At 53.0% G+C, this 21,309-nt stretch overlaps 1 protein-coding gene across 1 annotated transcript in view; it reads right to left on the reverse strand.

Moving 5' to 3' along the window:
* Positions 1-18,651, reverse strand: part of EEF2K (eukaryotic elongation factor 2 kinase) — a 49,483-nt gene extending 30,832 nt beyond the window's left edge. The window contains exons 1-2 of the mRNA XM_006753644.2: positions 18,632-18,651; positions 8,471-8,792 (exon numbers count right to left, since the gene is read on the reverse strand). Coding sequence (XP_006753707.1) covers positions 8,471-8,716 — 246 coding nt within the window. The 5' untranslated portion in view covers positions 8,717-8,792; positions 18,632-18,651. The remainder of the gene's footprint in view (positions 1-8,470; positions 8,793-18,631) is intronic.
* Between the last annotated feature and the right edge of the window lie 2,658 nt (positions 18,652-21,309).

Genomic DNA, 21,309 nt, shown 5'->3' on the forward strand with positions numbered 1-21,309 from the left:
CCCCACCCACCCCCCTCCGGTCCCCCCCCCAGGCCAGCCCCCGCCCCCTCCCCCCCCCCCGCCTTCCCATCAGCCCTGATTGCCGGCCAGGCCAAGGGACCCCACCCGTGCGCGAATTCATGCACCAAGCCTCTAGTATATACATAAAAGTCTATTTACATATAACTGCATTTAAAAAGGTCTGAAAAGTGACTTCCACCAAACAGATACATGAGTCTCTCTGGGAGCAGAGGATGCGAGGTTAATGGAGACCAGTGTCCTCTGCACTGTGTGTGTTTCAGCTTTGAGACTGTCTTAGGGATCGCACATGTAAATCAAAGCCCACAGAGGCCGCTGGGACGGTGATTCTGCAGACCCCGCAGGCTCTCATTCTCTGGTTCTGAAGACCCCAAAACTCACCCGTGAGGGCTAGCGCACCTTGCACAGGCAGGACTCGGGGTTTCATGAAAAGGAAAGCAGACCTTGCCGAGAGAACAGAAAGGGTTTGGTTCTTCAAAGCTGGAGAGCACAAAATAAAAATGTTTCAGAAATAGTGACCTTAAGTCTCCGGGTATCAGGAGGAGGCTGGGTGTGAGTCACGTGTCTGCAATGTCTTCGCCACCCAGGGTGTCGTGGCTGCTGTTTGATGTCACTCACTGCCCCCAAGGCCTCCAGAGGGCACAGAGGCCCCAGTGGCTGCTGGAGGCCTTCTCCTCCAAACGGCAACTGTTACCTTCGCCAACTGGGCGTTCGTTACAAAGCATGTTTTTCCATCCTCACTTCCGTGACATAGAGCTGTAGCCCCGCCCCTCCCAGCCAACAGGAAACCACGCCCAAGGACAAATCAAAGTGGGAAGAAGTGAGGACGCAGTCAGTCACACTCTGGGATGAGAAGAGGCCAACAGTGCTGACCGCTGCCCGACCCTGGCCACACGCATTTAGAGGTTTCGTGCAATTTCCAAGAAGCCCAGCACTGAATCCAGCAGTAAAAGACTAAGTCGCCCACCAGAGGAAATGCCCAGGAAACAGTGGTGCATCCGTACGATGGCCTCCATGGAGCCATGAGAAACAACGAACTGGGTCCCTGTGCACAGATGTGTGAGGACGCACCAGCTCGGGCGCCGGGCGAGCACTGGCTACAGAGCCTGCAGAGCACAGTCCTTCTGTGAAATACCAAGTCCCTAGTTAGGGATTGGGCTTGTATTTAGACTGAAATACAGAAAAGTCTGAACTATACACCGAGACCTTCATAGCCATTACATCTGCACGTTCACTGTTTTCTGCAAGGAACACCAATTACTTCCACAATCAATAAAATGAGTAATTGAAAAAGGAACAAAGCTGAAAACCCTCAGGAAATCTTCGTCAAAAATAGTAGTGGCAGCTGATCCCTCCCCAACCAGGGGGATTCAGAGCCCTGGCTAAAGAGAGCAGGCTGGGTAGGCTGGAGAGAACAGCAGGGCAACAGCAATAGGACGAATGGGCCCTTGCCCCCTGGGAGCCTTGCCCCCGACAGGACCCTGGCAACCTTGTTAAGGGAAGGCAGGCAGGTAGGAGAGTTCTCAGCTCAGTGATGGGGTACCCGAGGCTCAGAGAGCAAGGAGCTCAGACATGCAGGCCCAGGACTCAATCCCAAGCTTGTCGCCTGGCCAGCATGGCTCAGGGGTTGAGCGTCAACTTATGAACCAGGAGGTCACGGTTCCTGGTCAGGGCACATGCCTGGGTCGTGGGCTGGATCCCCAGTGGGAGGCGTGCAGAAGGCGGCTGATCAATGATTCTCTGTCATCATTGGTATTTCTCTCTCCCTCTCCCTTCCTCTCTAATATATATGTAATTTTTTTAAAACACCCAACTTGTCAAGCCCCAGTTGCCTGCTCTTTCACAAAAAGAACAAGGGCTAAATATAGAGTATTCCACTCCTAAGCGTCTACCCAAAAGAAATAAAAACATGTCCACACAAGATCTGCGTAGCACCATTCATAATAGCCGAACGGGAGAAACAGCCCACAAGTGCATCATCTGACGGTGGATAAACAAAATGTGGTCTATTCCTACAACGGGGAACACTGGGCAATAGAAGGAAGGAAGTGCCGGCAGAGGCCACGCCTGGGTGAGCGTGGAAGGCATTATGCCCAGTGGAAGCAGCCAGGCCCAGAAGGCCACCGGCTGCCTAATCCTCTTTGTGTGAAATGTCCGGAAAAGGCAAATCCACACGGACTGGAAGTAAATTAGTGGCTGCCAGGGCTGGGCGGGATGGGGACGCTGCGGGTGATGGGTAAAAGGTATGAGTTTCTTTTTAAGGTAATGAAAATGGCTAACATTGATTGTAGTGATGAATGCATGATTTTATGAATATACCAAAAGCCATTGTAAATGGGTAAGCTGTGTGGCATGTGAATTATACTTCACTGAAGATGCTAAAAAACTTTTACAAAATTTTGTAAGAGCAGGGGGACCCTTGTGCCGCAGCACCTCCACGGAGGCATGGGCATTTACAGACAAGCACAGACTTTGGAAACATGGCCCCCACAGCCTGACTCCTGCTTTCCAGAGCCCAGGTCACCAGGTGGCCCCTGCCCAATGCCAGCATCGCTCTTTTTCCTTATCTTGCTGGAGGACCAAATTTTTCTGGACCCAGGATGCCTAAGCTTGCCTCTCTGTGTCTGCATTCTCAGAGCAGCGGGCAGAGCTCAGAGTAGTCACCTGCCGCCTCTGGATGTGCACAGAGCTTCCTGTGGTCACTGGGCAGGGGCAGAAGTCCAGTGCTGCCAGGCGTGGCCTCCCAGGTTCAGGTGAGCAGGGCTGCCTCTCCTCCCAGTGAGTCATCAGGCTCTGCCTCCTCCGTGTCATTCCCAGTGATGGCTGTCTCTTGAACAAGCTGTGAGAGCCACGCTGGGTGCGTTAAAAAAAAAATCAGTATCATCACCAAAGTCTGCCAACAAGGGGGCAGGAAGCAGGGATGCCCATACATCCTGGGGGCAAGGATACTGGTACGACCTCTTTGCAGGGCAGCCGGCAATGCCCAGCCAACGTCTACACCTACAAATGTTTTGCTCCAGGCATTCCCCCTCTGGAGGAGGGTGGGGTACCTGGCCGCACACCACTGTGGGCAGGAGAACGTACAGGGATACTGTGGACGCACTGGTTTTGGGAGCAGGAGCTGGAAATGACCTGCATAGCCATCCACAGGGGACCGGCCGCCTATATTATGCTGCTTCCAAGCGATGGCATGATATCCAGCCATTAACAAACAACAGTGCGGCTCAGGTGGTTGGAGCATCATCCCATGCACCGAAAAGCTGCAGGTTCGATTCCCAGTCAGGGCACAGGCCCAGGTCATGGGCTTGATCCCCAGTAAGGGGCATGCAGGAGGCAGCTGATGAATGATTCTCTCTCATCTTTGATGTTTCTCTCTCTCTCCCTCTCCCTTCCTCTCTGAAATCAATAAAAACGTATTAAAAAACAACAACAACATATGCAAGACAACACACCGCGGTCATCCAGAGCGGCCAGTGGTGAGGACCGCAGGGGCTCAGCTTTGCTGTCTGTCAAATGCTAACGGTCAAGGTCTGCTGTGCAGGTTACAGGAATGGACATGAGCCGCGTGCAGCGAGCGCCCCGCCTGCCACAGCGCCTGCCAGGAAAGCGCTGGCTGGCATCAGCCCGCCGTGCGAGGAAAGAGGGGCCGAGGCGGGGGCTTTTCGGTGTGTATAATTCCTACAGTGTGAGTTCTTTTTACCTTGCTCATATATTCACACGCTGTAAAACATATGCATTTTAAACTTTGCTCACATACATGTAGAAGCGCATGTATTACGGCACTGAAACAACATAAGTGTCCCTCAAGAGGGCTCACCGAACTCACACACCGTGTGACGGAACACAGTGTGATCCGCCCTAAACACGGGAGAGTGTGCTGATGTGGAGTGATGCCCAGTGTCCCAGGCCAGGAAAGCAATTTTTAAAAATAAAATGTCCTCCTCTATTAAAAATGTAAAACATAGATTTGCTTATTCTGGAAAACAGAAATGAGAGAGAAGGAGAAAGGCGCGACTCGCATTACCGAACACTGCCCCTGTGGGCGCGTGTGTGTGGGCGGGCACACAAAGGGCCTGGCCGGGGCAGGGACAGAACCCGCACCCAATCCACGCCCAACACCTGCCTGGCGGAGCTGCTGGAGGAATGCCAGGTGGCCATTTTGCTTAAACCAGCCAGGTTGCCATGTCGACAGTAAATAAAAAACAGGTTAGGTGTGTCGAGTGCCAGGAAGAGTGAGGTTTGGAAAAATGAGCTGCTGTCTCCCTCCAAAGTCACCACCGGCCAAGGAACCCCCTGGGCCCACTTCTGACGACCTAGGGCCTAGTCGTGGGCACCCAAGAGCCTTGCCGTCAGGCTGACCCATCCGCAGAGAACGACAGGGCGACGGGCTCAGAGAGCTCAGAGGGTGCCCAGCCCCCGGAGGCACAGAGAGGGCCAGGGCACCTGTCTTCAGCTCAGGTCCGGGAGCCTCCCTAACCATTCTACAGACACACAGACTGCCGACGACAGAGGCTTCAGGAAGAGGCACCAGAGGCAAAGCCAGGCTTGGGGAGGGCTTGGAACTTTGCCTTCTTGATTGGATTTTTGCTTTATTGTTCTTCTAAAACATTCTTTCTGCATGTAAGTAACATGCATGTAGCTTTAAAAGCTCCAAATGTTTAAAATAATGTGTAATGTATAATATATAACATATATAATATGTAATAATATAGATCATCGAAGTCCCCCTTAACTGTACCCTTCCCCCCAGAGAGAATTACTGTTCATTGTTGCATGCAAAATTCTGTCAGTTTTTGTCATGCAAATACAAATATATGTGTATATATATATATGCTTATATAAAAGTGGGATTGTATTATATTTCAACTTGCTTTTTTACTTATCAGCATATACAAAAAAACAGCAGCCCTAGCCGGTTTGGCTCAGTGGATAGAGCATTGCCCTGCGGACTAAAGGGTCCTGGGTTCGATTACAATCAAGGGCATATGCCTGGGTTGTGGGCTCAATCCCCAGTAGGGGGCATGCAGGAGGCAGCCCATCAATGATCCTCTCTCATTACTGATGTTTCAATCTCTCTCTCCCTCTCCCTTCCTCTCTGAAATAAATAAAAATATATTAAACAATAAAATAAAAACAAAACAGCATATGAAAATCAAAACAGATGGTACGTAAGGACCAGCACTGTGCCAAAGGCTCTCCACAGACGCGCCCCCAGATTTACATATCTTCGCCCGGTTTCCAAGTCAAACCACAGGCAAGGTCACCTCTGCTCGCATGTGAATGCAGCACTCGGTGGAGCCTGGGTCTGTAACAGGCTCCTCTGGACGGACATTTGAGCGGCTCCCATGTTTTCCTTCATCCCCAGCCGTGCAGAGCACACTCTGAGTGTGTAAATCTGAGCGCTGGTACAAACACTTCTGTCCTGGCTCTTGGTGGAGGCGGGACCCCATGGGGATTTGCAAACAGACGGAGAATACTTGGGGTTGTCACAATGACTGGGGTGTGTGGCCCTGTGGGCAGGGGCCAGGCCTGCTGACTCCTGCAGTACAAGGGACATTCCTACTCACTAAGGACTGTCCCTCCCAAATGTCAGCAGCACCCTGGATGGGACCCTTTGGCTGAGGAGGGATCTTGGAGAAGGCATTGCCGTCGGAGCTATAAATGTTTTACTGCGATAACTTCTGTCAGTGACATGGCCCATGGCCCACAGGGGCTTTATGTAAATACTGTCTTCCATGTGCTCTTTGGAGAGACAGCACCCACAGGGCAGTGCGCTCAGCATTCAACCATCGCCTCACTGATTCCAAATGAAGCACCTACTGTGTGCACAGCATGGCTCTAGGCACTGGGGTGGGCAAACTTTTTGACTCGAGGGCCACAACGGGTTCTTAAACTGGACCGGAGGGCCGGAACAAAAGCATGGATGGAGTGTTTGTGTGAACTAATATAAATTCAAAGTAAACATCATTACATAAAAGGGTACGGTCTTTTTTTTTTTTTTTTTAGTTTTATTCATTTCAAACGGGCAGGATACGGCCCGCAGGCTGTAGTTTGCCCACGGCTGCCAGTTCCACTGGGTGAGTGGTGGAAGGTCACACAGGGCCCTGCCCTCACGAAGCTCACGCTCTAAAGCAATGGTTCTCAACCTTCTGGCCCCTTAAATACAGTTCCTCATGTTGTGACACAACCATAAAATTATTTTTGTTGCTACTGCATAACTGTAACGTTGCTACTGTTATGAATCGTAATGTAAATATCTGATATGCAGGATGGTCTTAGGCGACCCCTGTGAAAGGGTCGTTCCGCCGCCAAAGGGGTCGCGACCCACAGGTTGAGAACCGCTGCTCTAAAGGCACGCCTACAGAAAAAATCCTTCCTGGATCACTTGTCCTGCGTTCCCTTTAAAAGCCTCGCCATACTGAGCTGTTGTGTTCAGAGAGTGTGTCCATCCGTGTTTAAGACCCTTGAGCTTGGGGACCCACTCAGTGTGCTAGAGGCCCCCCAGACCCGTTTCCTGAGAACAGGCAGCTGGATGGAGCCCGTCCTGAGTCCTCCCCTCTCCCCCCCACCCCCACCCCCAGAGACCAGCAGGATCCTCCTGCCCTGGAAACAGCCCCTCTTCTGTGACCCCCTGCCCCAGCCCCATCCCATGCCCTGGCCAGCACGGACCACATCAGAGATGGAGGATGCCTGACCCAAGCTAGGACGACCAGGTTCCCCTCCTCGCACCCGCGGAATTGCGGTGCAGAGGTCAAATCTGCCTTTGCATGTGGCCCCATCTGTAAGGAGGGGACCGTGGCTGGGAGGCCCATTTTCTCACTGTGTAGACCGAGGGGCAGAGAATAGAGAACAGACAGAGCGGGCCTGGCCGGCAGCTCCGTTGTTAGAGCATCGACCTGATACGCCAAGGTTGTGGATTCGATCCCTGGCAGGGCACATGTGAAAATTGACCAATGAATACATAAGTGGGAAAACAATTCCTCTTCCCTCCCCTCCCTTCCCCTCCCCTCCCCTTCTCTCTCCCCCTCTCTCAAAATATCAATTAAAAAAACACACAACAAAACAGACTAGGCAGAGATTGAGAGACGAGATAGAGACGGTCCTACTGCCTCTGGTTCCTGGATCTGGTCACGGCTACCCCTGGGTCCCAGGAAGCTCCCCTGAACTGTCACAGTAAATGCCCCTTCGCCTGGAGCCTGGAGCCTGCCTGAGCTGGTTTCTGGTTCAGGAGCCCCTCCGCCCACCCCTCTGGGGCAGGACGCCACACACAGGCATCGGTGCCTGGAGCCTTCCCGACCTAAAATGGACGGCAGGAGGCTAGACAGCTCTCCCGCCCCCCTGGGGCCTCCCTAAAACAGGCAGGGGGCCAAGCCACAGCCTCACCCTGCAGCGGCCCCAACCTCAGTGGGAACCCCGGGGCTATTTCTGGAGCTGCCTGCCCCAGAGGAACTCAAACCAGACTTCTGGCCCTGAGAGGAAAAAATATTCAACTGTCCAAGAGCTTGAACCATGATTTTCCAATAACAGATGAATTCTGAGGTTACAAACGTGATTTTAATTTCAAAGCCCTAATGGTAATCAGCACTTTCCTACCAGACACCGTATCTGTTTGTGAGGATTAAGGAAATAAGGACAACGGTACTGCGTTAAACTATTCTCACCGCCAGCTACACAAAAGCCCGGCAATGGTTCTCTCCCTCTCCTCTGCATAAGCTTCCATGATCTGAACACAAACCCCGAACAAAACAAGTGCCCAGTCCCTCAAGCCAGAGGAGGATGCCCAACCCGAGCATGGGTTTTCTTTATAAAAAAAAATATGTTTTTATTGATTTTCAGAGAGAGGAAGGGAAGGGGACAGAGAGATAGCAACATCGATGAGAGAGAAACCTCATCAATCAGCTGCCTCCTGCACAGGGGATGGAGCCCGCAACCCGGGCATGTGCCCTGAGCAGGAATTGAACCGGTGCCGAACCGGTGGCCGTAGTTCCTGGGTTGATGCTCAACCACTGAGCACACAGGCCGAGCCAAGCACTGGCTTTTATTAGTGCAACCAACATCAAGGACTACATTTTATATCACACACAGGAGTGAAATAAAAATAGTTAACTGGTCTGTCGTGAGAAGCTAAGTTGATCACCACATTTAGGCGTGTGAACGTGTGCACACATATGTTCCGAAAAATAATATCTTTACAATTTGTAATGCCTCCCAATATTCCCTCGTCTTCCGTTCTCTTCCATTTCTTAAAAAAGTTGATCAAGGTTTTCCCAACCCCGGAGCGGGTCCCGAGCTGCTCTTTAGAAACACTACTCTAAGCCGGCCATCAGCTTAACAGGCAGGGGGTCAGACCCAGAATGTACACGCTGCCCCGTCTGGAACACAGGAGAGACCCCACTGCCCGTCCCTGGGGGGTGACCTGGGCCGGGGCAGGCGGGGCCGGCGATCCACTCACCTTGATATTGAAGGAGCTCCCCGGGGAGGCGCCGAAGCCGTGCTGCTCGCTTTTCCTTAGGTCGCTGCAGTAGTCACCAACCTGGCAGCAGCCATGCTGGTGTGCCCGGGGGTCCTCGGTGATGGGGCAGATGAAGTACGCTTCGTCGTCGTCGCTGTCTGTGTCAGAGTCCCCGTCATGGCCAGCCCTGGAGGTCTGGCTGCCGCCAACGCCTTCCAGGCGGAAGATGAGGTCTTCGTTGGCCATGCTCCCAGGGTGCCCGTGGTACCCAAGGGGGGGGTGGCACAGCCAGAGTTCCTGGGCAGCTGCTGCGGAGAAGGCCCTGCAAAGGGAAGCACGAATGTGGGTGCTGGGGCCGGTGGGGGCCGGCTCACCGGCACCTCATCTGCACGCCGCTGGTGACAAGAGCTGCCACCTCCGACTGAAGACCACCCGGCCTGTGGGAGGCACCTGGCGGGCGGCAGTAGGAACACATCAAACGTACAAACTCGGCGACCAGCAATCCTGCTTCCAAGAACTCAGTGCTTAAACAAGGCAGGGGAAAGAAGCGCTGCCTTAAACAGCCAGAGTGATCTTTTCAGGACGTTCGGATCAAGGGTTCCTTCGCCCAGCTCGCCCTCAGCTCCTCTCCGCATTCTTGGTACAATCTCAGTGCCTCCGAAGGGCCCAGGCCCGAGCGACCTGGCCTCTGCCTGGTCTCCTCCAGCTGTGGCGGCCCCCACGCCCACTGCTCTCTCCCATCCGTGAGCACGGGAACCTATTCCCACCTCAGGGCCTGTCCTGTTGTTCCTCATGCCAGGAACAACCCTCCTAATCTCCCAACACTGAGTTCTTCCTCGTCATCTGGATCCCAGCTCAAAAGCCACATTTCTAGGAATATTCTCCGACTCACTTCAAAGAACCCCTCAAATTCCTCAAAAAATTACAAACAGAACAGCCTCACGACCCAGCAATCCCAAAATAGTAATTTGTAAAGATATCTGCATGTTTATGTCCGTTGCAGTGTTATGTACAATAGCCAAGATATGGAAGCAACCCATGCCCATCTGTAGACAACTGGATATGGTGCTACATATATACAATGGAATCCTGCTCAGCCATCAAAAAGAATGAAATATTACCACTGTGACAACATAGATAGACCTAGAGGGCATCGTGCTGAGTGAAATAAGTCAGACAGAGAAAAGAGCAATACCACATGATCTCACTTACATGTGGAATCTAAAGAACAAAGTAAACAAACAAAATAGAAACAGACGCACAGATACAGAGAATATTTGAGGAGCGCCAGATGGACCGGCTGTTAGGGGGATGGGTGAAAAAATGAAGGGATTAAGAAGTACATCACTGGTAGTTACAAAATAGTCACAGGGATAGGGAAGATAGTCAATCATATTGCAATAACTGAGTATGGTACCAGGTGAGTACTAGGCTTATCAGGGGGATCACTTTGTAAGTTATATAAAGGTCTAACCCCTATGCTGTACTCCTGAAACTAATATAACATTGAACATCCACTGTATTTGAAAAATAAAAAATTATTATAAACAAAAAACCCCTCTCAAACGCATAACTAGTCACTCCCCTAGCACATAGTCTGTTTTACTTTCTTCATAGATTTTCCCAGACTGAAATCATCTCATTCACTCATTTATTGTCTACTAGAGGCCTGGTGCACAAAATTCGTGCATGGGGGGCGGGGAGTGTCCCTCAGCCCAGCCTGCACCCTCTCAAATCTGGGATCCCTCTCACAATCCGGGACCACTGGCTCCTAACCACTTCTGCCTGCCAGCCTGATCCCCTGATGGCCTGATCGCCACAACTGCCCTCCCCTGCCATGACCCGCCTCCTCCACCGGGACCAGCCTCCTCCGTGCAAGGCAGTAGAGACACTGGGACCAGCCTCCTCTGCACTGCGCAGAGCTGCGGCACTCCCAGGCCTCACTGTGCTGCGTGGCCACGGGCACACAGCCATCAGACGATGTGAGGGCAGGACGCCACCTAGGCTATTATTAGTATAGACTAGAGGCCCGGTGTACAAAATTCGTGCCCTCAGGGGGGGATCCCTCAGCTTGGCCTGTTCCCTCTTGCACACCAGGACCCCTCAGGGGAAGGCTAACGCTGTGGAGGCGGGAGAGGCTTCTGCCACCACTGCTGTATTCCACCCTTCTGTCGATTTGCATATCAGCCTTTTATTATATAGGATGTCCCAGTGCTTCAGAGTGCCTGGCAGAGTGGGCACTCAATTCATGTCCTGGGAATGAGTGAGGGGCCCTCAGAGGTTCTTGGTAACAAACAGCCCAGTGCTCATCCATGGAGGCCTGCCCAAACCAGGAAAGGCTTTGGGATGTCACAGTGTGAGCTCTGGATACACACAGACATGCAAAGATAGTCAAGAAAGAGTTCATCAAGGCTGATGAACAAAAATCAGTATTATTTCTATATACTACCAATGAACAATCAGAAATGAAATTCAGAAAATAATTGCACTTACCAAAACAAGTGCAGGACTTGTACAACGAAAACAAAGCATGTCCAAAGAAATTAAAGATCTAAATAAATGGAAAGACACCTGTGTTCAGAAGATTTGTATTGTTAAGAGGACAGTACTCCCCAGATTGATCTATAGGTTCAACCCAATCACTATCAAAATCTGAGCTGGCTGCTTTGAAGAAACTGACAAACAAGTCCTAAAGGTCACATGGAAATTCAAGGGACTCAGAATAGCCAATACAGTTCTGAAAAAAGCAAAACAAAGTTGGAGGAGTCATACTTCCTGAATTCAAAACCAAGCTACAGTGATTGAGACAACTGGGCAGAGATCTAGATCAATGGAATGAAACTGAGACTCCAGAAATGGAACTTCACATTTATGGCCAACTGACTTTTGACAAGGTTACCAAGACTATTCAACAGGGAAAGAATAATCTTTTCAACAACTGGAGCTGGGACGAATGGATCCACACTGAAAAAGAATGAAGTTGAACTCCTTCCTTACAGTACACACAAAAGTCAACTCAAATGGACCAAGGACTTTAAGACCTAAAACTTTATCAGAAGAAAATATAGGAGAAAATCTTTGTAACCTTCGGTTAGACTTCTTAGAAATAACACCAAAAATACAAGTTACAAAAGAATAGATGAGCCCAGCAGGCATGCTCAGTGGTTAGGCATCAACCTATGAATCAAGAGGTCACAGTTCGATCCCAGTCAGGGCACATGCTAGTTTGGGGGCTCGGTCCCCAGTTGAGGTGTGTGCAGGAGGCAGCCGATGGATGATGTTTCTCTCATCGATGTTCCTATCTCTCTCTCTAAAAATGAATAAAACCATATTTTAAATATTTTAAAAAATAAAAAAGGAAAAGGATGTTTGTAGAAGCAGCAAAACTTTCCACAAGGACCCACGAAAACTCGCCAGCCCTGTGATGGACTGTGGGGCTGGTGGGAGCCTTTTAGGGTTAGGGTAAAACAGCACATTTCTACACTGTCTTAACTTTTTTACAAAACCGGGTCGCCTTCAATATAAAATAATAAATAGGTGAAATGTTTTTTAAAATGTTAGATCAAGGCAACGATTCCAATTATTGTTAACAGCTCTCTCTGTGGACAGGGGGTTCCAGATCCAAGGTGGGCACTTGCTTGAGGGTCACCCCAGCAGCAAACGCACTTACACCCCAAGCCAGCGCGCACCCATCAACCGGACCCGACACCTCGGGACACGGCGAGGTAATCAGCTTTACCTCGCGCAGCGCACGCTGCCTCCGTCAGCCTCTCGTCTTGTTACTGTTCTCTCTTTCTCCTCAATCCATCCCCGCTACTGACTCCACTCAGCTTGGCAATCGCTGCTCTGGCTGTTCACTGCCGACTGTATCTTACCCTCAGGTCACTGCCTGGATCCAGTGCCTGAGCCACTGACCTGTCACCAAAACCTCCCGGGCCCGGCCCGTGCCCTGCTCTCTCCCAGCCCCAGTGCCTACCCGGCCCTGGTCAGCCCATGGCCAGGATCTCTGCAGACAACATGGCGGGGAGCCTGGAGCTGTGAGTAGGCCCAGCCGGGTCACTGGGATCTGGGGCCAGGATGATGCCAGGGAGGAGCCACGGCTTCGGCCTGCAGCCTCCAGGCAGTGCTAACCAGTGCTCAGAGCAGTGGTGAAGGGCCTGGACTGCTGGCCACCTTGACCAGATGAATTCATCTCCCCAGCTCCCCCATGGTGAAGGGGGCTGCGAAGGTAAGTGTCCTGAGGGAGGTTCCACGGCAGCCAGTTCACAGGGGAATTATCTCCAGAACCCTGGTCCGTGGCCACGTCCACCACAGACCTGACACCCTCCTCAGCCTGGAGAACAGAAGCAGCTGTGGACAAGCAGCTGTGCGCTGGGCACGGTGCCCGCTACCTGGCAGGCGCTTGGTATGTATTCCAGAGCTGAGTGAGCAGGTCTGTGCCATGGCTCTTCAGTTGTCAGAAATTTGCTGTTAATGCAGCGGTAGCAGCCGCCTGCTAACTGTCCCCCAGCAACTGTTCGCTCTTTCTTAGTAACAGAATCATTGGTTTTTGCCTAAGCACATGGCCACTTAGACTAAGTTCTACTTTTCCCGGATTCCTTTGTAGTGAAGTGTGAGCATGTGACCAAGTTCTGGCCAAGAGGATATAAGTAGGACTGTTTTCAACTATGGGGAAGGGTTTTTATTTATTTGTTTATTATGTCTTGTGTGTTCGTTTTCTTAAATTAGAGGCTTGAGCATCTTTTAAAAATATATTTTATTGATTTCAGAGAGGAAGGGAGAGGGAGAGAGAGAGATAGAAGCACCAATGATGTGAGAGAATCATCGATTGACTGCCTCCTGCACGCCCCACACTGGGGATTGAGCCCGAAACCCGGCATGTGCCTCCTGGTTGCTAGGCTGACGCTCAACCACTGAGCCATGGTGGCCGGGCTTAATCTTATGTCTTGAGGCAGCATAGTAGCCCTGGACTGACAATCTTCAGACTTTGCTATGTAACTTTATATAGTCTACTATAATTTTTTTCCTTATGACTTGCTAATTCTCTATGTTTCAGTAGCCCCTCTCTCCCATATTATAAAAAGCCACATCACATCTCTTATGACAGGCTGATGCCTGGGTAGGTCGGCCCGGGAAAACCGTGGCCGCAACCCAGAGCCCTAATGTGGCAGCTGCTCCCACATCTGCCCATGACGCCGGGGAACTGGAGGGTGTTGGGCCCTCCCAGGCAGGCAGGAGCCCCCAGTGGCCCTCGCTCAGCCCCACACTGCCTGCGCCCGTACTAACCAGGGCACCAGCTTCCTAACAACCTCCATCTAACGGGGCTTCCCTGTTCCTGCAGGTAGGAAACTGAGGCCAGGAGCAGAAGCCAGCTCCCAAGACAGCAGGACTCTCGGGAAGGTTCCCTCTGCCCTCACTCAGGCCCACACACCGGGAAGCTGCAGCTGAGCTGGGTTCTGCGCCGGGCAGCCCTGAGCCCACGCCCTGGCGCTGCCACTAGGTCTTGTTGGATGTCTGGTTAGCAGCCAACCCGCTTCTTCAGGGTTCCGCGGGGAACAGGCTATTTTAAGCTCTGGCCACGGAATCGCTGTGCTCACTGGGTCTCGCTACGAAGGGCTCCCCTGGCGGCCGCTGGGGCAGGAACTGTGCTTGCAATGCCCTGGTCAAGGCTGCTAGTCCTCCGCGGGGCTCCTCACACCCCCAGGAGCTGCCTTCCTGCTGTAGAAAGGAGCTGAACTCCCCCGCCGCCCACGCTGGGAGCCAGCGCCTGAGCCATATGGCCCGCACTGAGCCGGCCCGCCACACACTGGTGCTTGCTGCAGCCACAGAGGACGGGTGCCTTAGGGCCCCCTGGTGTCGTGCACCTGCTTTTGTTTGGGGACCTGCCTATCGTCTGCTCTCAGGCCATGTACCTGGGTTGGGGACCCACTGCCTAGGCCCCGGGTGCCACGTGGCCCAGGTCTAAGCAGAATAGTTTGTTATCAGCCACGGTGACTGGCTCAGAGGTGGGCATGTGACTCAAGCCAGACCAACCTGACCCAGTCACAGCTAAGCCGGGAGCTTTGGCCTGAGTGGCTGACCGACAGGACACGCATCTGAGACAGGGACTGAGGCCACCAGAGAACAAAGCTGACGTCTGGAGGAGAGCAGAGCAAGAGAGAAACACAGCGCAGCGTGCAGACGATGGAAAGCTGTGCACCGGAAACCTGTATGATTTTGTTACCAGTGTCACCCCCAAAAATTCAATGAAAAGGAAAAAAGAACAAGAGACAGAGAAAAATGAACAGTGATGACATCACCTGAGACCCTAAATCCAAAGGTGGCTGAAGCCAAACTACTACCCGGACTTCTGCATACAACACCAGAACCTTGGCCTGGCCCTGGCCGGTTTGGCTCAGTGGAGAGAGAGTTAGCCCTCAGACTGAAGGGTCCGGGTTAAATTCCAGTCAAGAGCATGTACCTTGGTTGCGGGCACATCCCCAGTAGGGGGCGTGCAGGAGGCAGCTGATGGATGTGTCTCTCTCATTATGTTTCTAACTCTCTATCCCTCTCCCTTCCTCTCTGTAAAAATTCAATAAAAAAATATATGTATATAAAAAGGTTATTTAAAAAAAAAGAGCGCTGGCCTGTGGCGGCGGGAACAACTTGGCGGGTCACACAGAGGGTTTGTCCAAACCCGCCAGGACGTAGGGCCACTGTGTGCTATTTCTGTGTACTTAAGAAATAACACTTCCATTAAAGCACCTGGTTAAAAACAGCACTGCTGTCCTGTTAGGGCCCCTGCGTGTGACCATGCGGGCGGGCTCCTGCCGGGCTCCCGCGAACAGGTCCCGGGCAGCCGGACTCTCACCCGCAGAGACAGCACTTCCGGTACCCCTTCCTCCCGGTCTGGGCAGCCGGACTCCCACCCACAGAGACAGCACTTCCGGTCCCGGTCTGGGCAGCCGGCCTCCCACCCGCAGAGACAGCACTTCCGGTCCCGGTCCCGGGCAGCTGGCCTCCCACCTGCAGAGACAGCACTTCCGGTCGTTCTGGATGCCACTCATGGGGGCCAGCGCCCCGTCTCTAATAACACGCGTGTTCCGCTATTTCTTCACTTATCTCGTCTGGTTCTTATCTGTTGAATGCCAGGTGTAATAATGAGCCTTCGCTTCCCTTCCCTTCCCACGGCACCCCAGACAGCCGGCCTTCTCCTGGCCCCTAGACACCAGGCCAAGATCTCTCTCACTCCGCGAACCAGAGGAGCTGTGGGTTTTCTCTCCGTTTGGTGTGAGCGCCTCTCACCGCGAGAAGGAAGGAAGGATGTGGTTTGTGCTGCAAATGAGTGACATGAGTGACAAGGCAGAAGAGACCTCTGCTCCTATCGACCTCAACAACACGTATTTTTCCTAAATAGGCAGACACACACACATGTGCACAGCTGGCTGCGACCTGGCACCACGCTAAGCACCTGACGTAGACTTTCTCATCTGCCAACGACAGGAGCTGCAAGGCGGAGAAGGGGCTGCCCTCTGAGGGGCCCCCGGGACCGGCAACCCAGCAGAGCTGGCTGCCCTGGCTGCGCAGCTGGAGCTCCCGACTGAGTCCCCAGTTTCCTCCAAACTAGAAAGAATGCCTCTGAGGCTTCCGGCCACGCTTGCTGCGGAGCTATTCACAGAGCAGACACGGACATACTAGTAACCTGTCCGTGGGTGGTGATGGGGGAGGGCACATACGATGGCACAGTATTCGGTCTAGAAATGAAAGGAAATCCTTTCATTCGAAACAACATGGACATACCTGGAGGGCATTATTAAGTGAAATGGTGGAAATGGAGACAGGTGGGAAATGGAGACGGTGGCCACACAGCACAAAGTTTCAGTTACGCAGGAGGCGTGAGCTCGCCTTGGAGATGCGTGCACAGCGGGTGGCCGCCGCTAGCCATACTGCACAGTCCGCACGAGGCCTGCTAAGGGAGCGGGTCCCGAGTGCTCTCACACACACACACACAGGTAACTCTGTGAGGAGGGGGTGGTAGTTAGCTTGATTGTGGTAACCAATTCGCCATGGAGACACCTGTCAAAGTGTCACACTGGACACCTTCAATTCATATAATTGCAACTTGTCACTTATAAGTCAGTAAAGCTGCCGAAAAACCAACCAAACAAACAAAAGCCCAGGACAGTGAGAGGCCCTGTGCCCTGTCACCATGGGGCCAGGCCTGCATTCCTAATCCCTGTTAGAAGGTGGCCCTGCCGAAAGCGGTTTGGCTCAGTGGATAGAGCGTTGGCCTGTGGACTGAAAGGTCCCAGGTTCGATTCCAGTCAAGGGCATGTACCTGGGTTGCGGGCACATCCCCAGTGGGGGATGTGCAGGAGGCGGCTGGTCGATGTTTCTCTCTCATCGATGTTTCTGACTCTCTATCTCTCTCCCTTCCTCTCTGTAAAAAATCAATAAAATATATTTTTTTAAAAAAAAGGTGGCCCTGTCTCCACAGTGGCTCCCCAGCCACTGGCACTGAGCAGGACCAGCAGGTGCCAACCAAATGCATCTCCTGGCGGTGCTGCATTTCCTTACCGGAGGCGGAGGCGGGAGGTGGAAGTGGTGACCACCATGCAGCCCTGGGATTCCCTAGCCAAGCCCCAGACAGGACTTCAAGTTGGGGTCTTATTACTGCCTGTGCCCCAGCATGTGGTGGGCGCTCACACGTAAACATTTAGCTAAACTGCTGTGAGCGCCCAGCCAGTGTGCTCAGCGGTTTAGCCTCAACCCAGGAACCAAGAAGTCACCCCTTTGATTCCCGGTCAGGGCACACGCCCGGGTTTGGGGCTCAATCCCAGTAGGGGGTGTGCTGGAGGCAGCCTATCGATGAAGTTTCTCACTGATGTTTCCATCTCTCTATCCCTCCCCTTCCTCTCTCTCTAAAAATCAGATTAAAAAAAAAATTAAACTACCGTGAGAAATAATACAGTGTATGTCAGATTGAGAGAACGGATTTACAGATGTGCACACCCACCTGCCCCTCCCTGCATATCATCTCCCCCACTTGCCCCGTCCAAGAACTAATCGCCAGTCACTGCCACACACACCTCCCTGCCCGTCACCCCCAAGGCCCCTCTTCCTCGTGAGTGAGAATGGCTGCCTCACTCGCTGCCAAACCCCTTTGTTCCCTTCCAGACCCAGCTCAAACTTTTACCTCTCCCAGAAAGCTCCTCGGAGGCTCTCTTGTCTGTACAACTAGGGCAGAACCAACCCAGAGTGGCTCTGAGAAAATGCTGAGATCAAGCACATGGCGCCTACCAGAGAACTGGCGCTCAAAAGTACCAGCTGCTGTTGTGCCCTGCCAGCCCCATCCCCCTGCCAGCCCCATCCCCCTGCTTCCCTCCTCCCAGGCCCTCCGCAAGTATTTCCATTATTCCCGGAAACCAACAGTCTATGTGGCAGACAGAACAATGGCCCCATCCATGTCCTCATCTTTGGATTCTGTGAATATTTCTCTTTCATGGCAAAGGCAACTTTGCAGATGTGATTAAAGTAATGGTCCTGGGTCACCCGGTAAGCCCAGTGTAATCACAGGACCTCACAAGAGCAGGCTGGTGTTAGAGAAAGAGGAGTGACAGTGAGGGTGCCATGGAGAAGGTCTATGTGGCTGATCTGGAGGCGGACGGAAGGGCCACAGAAAAGGGATGCACGGCTCTGGAAGCTGGGAACGGCGAGGAAACACATTTCCTTGGAGCCTCCAGAAGGAACACAGCCCTGCTGGCACGCTGACTTTCGAACTTCCGACCTCCTGAACCCCTGGAAGAAGAAATCTGTGTTGTTTTAAGCCACCAGTTTGGGATTTGCTACAGTCGTAACAGGAGACAAGGGCCGTCCAGAAGAGTCGTCTCGAAGTGGGCAGTGCTGCTAACAAGGGGACGCGTGGCCGTGTCTGGAGACATTTCTGGTCGTCACGCTCTGGGGTGGTAACTGGCTGCTAACAGGTCGGACCAGCGACGCTGCTGAGCTCCCTACAGGGCGGGCGGCCCCACAGCACACGGTTGTCTAGCCAACTGCCCACAGTGCCGAGGCTGACACCTGCCGAGGCGATTCTGGTGGAATCCCAAGAGCCTCCGCACCCACGCTCCGCCCCTCCTCAAAGCCAGCCTCCGCACACACCAGAACCAGGAGACATGAACTCACTCACTGACGAAGCAAGGAGCCAGGTCAGCCTGGCACTGCTGCAGCTCGTACACACCGCTGCCAGGCCCAGGGCTTTCTTCACACAAAACTGTGACGGTGCCAGACTACACCATGGTTTTAACAACCAGAAAAACACACTTTAGAACACAACGCACAAATTATTCTCATTAGAGCTTTAACAACATGCACTTGAGAGTTTGAATATTAATTTTTAATGACTCGCTGGGCGCCCTGATCATGTACCAGGACACCGTGTATGCCAGGAAACCAGGGACACAACTTGTCTCACTTCTCAGGGGGAACCCTGTTTACGCGGCCTCCCTCTCAGGGGCCAGCCCCGTGTGCCCCAAACAAAAGGGGCCATGTCTCATTCTCCTCTTTCTCCCAGTGCAGAGCACCAGGCACGCACACGCCAGGTCCTGCGTAAATGCACGCTGCATGAACTCACAAGGAACTGGAGAAGCTGGGCAACTTCTGCTGATACAATGGGCACTGCAGGCTGGGAGAGGAGGGACTATGGGGCTATAACTGCCCGGTGTCTGGGGGTTAATTAGCCTGGCAGTGTTAGGGGCAGAACTAGAATAATGGGGACGAGCTGTAGTTATAGGAAGTATTAATCATGTTCCGTTAACTGTGAGTGCTTTGTTCTGATTAAAGAAAGCACATCCTGATCCGGCTGGGAGTTGTACACCCCGGGACCTGGGAGTTAACGTGACTGTGGTCCATTCTCATCAGGAACTGCCTATTATCATAGAAAGATTAACAACCTTGTTGCTGAAACAATGGAGTCCACAAGGCACTGGCTCTTTGCAACGCCCAGTCACACTGCCTGCAATCTGTAACCATTTACCCACTTTTATTCCTCTTGCCTACTTCCCCACGCCTGTAATAACTATTCTTATTCCTTTTGCCTACTTCCCCATGTGATCTTTGTCCTCCTACCCAATATAAGCTTCTGGCTTATGGGGGCGCAGAACAGACTTTCACGGCTGCCCTGCTGCCCTCTCACGCCGCCGGCAGTGTTGGAATACACGCTCAGACATGATTCAACCCTGTCTCTGCTTAACTGGCTCAAGTAGTGACAGGCAGCCCGGACCTACTGTCATCCGGCTTCAAAAGCTCCTGAGTAGGAAAGCCTGCATCATGGGGAGGCCCTCAAAAAGCACCCAGGACTAGGATCTGGCCTGACCAGGCTTTTGGGACAAACAGATCTGGGTTCAGGTCCTGCCTCTGCTGCTACTAGCTGAGTGGCGTTGGGCAAATGACTTCCCCTCACTGAACCTCAGCTTCCTCATCTGTAATATTCACTCAACCAGAAACGTGGAGCGGAGTGAGCAAGGTAAAGAACTGAGAGAGGTGCCCAGGGGACAGAGGGGCCACTGCGGCAGAAGGAAGCTCTCCCCCATGAAGCTGTGCACCCCTGCCCAGCCAGGGACTACATTTCCCAGCACCTTTTGCATCTCGCTGGGACCATGTGACTGCCTGGGGGCCAATGGGATATGGGCTGCTTCCAAGCCCACCTCAACAGCCCATTTCCCCGCTGCCCGCCCGGCCCTTGGTCGTGTCCCCTCCACTGTGATCCTGCCCTGAGACAGCCTGGAACGGATTCGCAGCATTTCAGTATCTCAAAGCGCCCGCTTCGTCACTCCTCCCAGCTCCCTGGAGGACGGGGCTCCCGATCCCGGGGCTTCTCTCACGACGGGGCCCTCTGTTTGACACACGCCCCAGCCCGCCTCCTCACCCACCCCTGGCCAACTCCTCTTCGTATCTCTCCGGCTTCAGCTTAGATGTCATCTCCTCCAGGAAACCCGCCGGGTCCCTAGGTGACAGGCGCTATTCGCTTCATCCTGCAGAGGAGGAGGTGCAGGAACAGAAAGGTTCCAGGGCCCCATTCTCTGCAGCAGACAGCCCCCAACCACCAGGGGCGGCTGGAGGCAGGGGCCCTGTCACAGTCACTCAGGGGCCTCAAGCACACAGGTGGGAAGTGGAGGAGTCGGGTTTGAAGCCAGTGCCGGCTGACCCGCGGCTTTCCCTCAGTCCTCACCTGCTAACCCAGGCCTAAAAGCGCGGACCTGGGACCACGAGCAGCAGAGGCAGCCTCGCTGGGAACCTGAGCAAATCCCCAGGCTCTGCTCCAACCCCACTCCGTTAAACTCGGGAGGCCCGGCGCTGTGTTTACACACCCGGCTGCTTTTCGTGTGCACTCCCTCCAGTCCCAGCACTGGCCCAGGGCAAGTCTCTGCAGTCAAAACACTTGTTTTTCAACTGCTCCCTGAGGAGTCCTGGCAGGCCTAGAGTGTCCCGGCCGAAGAACGAGCACTGCCCACCCCCTGACTTTCTAGAGATTCCAAATGCTTCTCGGGAACGTTGGGGACCCGCGGATGGTCACCCGCCCTGTGCTGGGGTGCATACCTGGCGCTTCGGCCAGACGGGTCATGCTGTGCTGTCTGTTCCTAAAACACACAGATAGGAAGGTACTGACATCAGGCCAGGCCTTGAAATATGGTCTCATGGCCCCTTCCCAGCACGCAGGCCTTCTTTCTCAGAAGGCCCGCAAGTCTCATTCCAAATTTGGGGGACAAAGGACTGGAACAAGTATAAATAGAGTTTCCTCCATATAGGGGCCCAGAATTTGAAAGACACATTTTTCTCTGAGCCTCCACAGAATCTACACTAAT

The sequence above is a fragment of the Myotis davidii genome, unplaced genomic scaffold (genome assembly GCF_000327345.1).
Source record: "Myotis davidii unplaced genomic scaffold, ASM32734v1 scaffold150, whole genome shotgun sequence".
In the NCBI taxonomy this organism is placed as follows: Eukaryota; Metazoa; Chordata; class Mammalia; order Chiroptera; family Vespertilionidae; genus Myotis; species Myotis davidii.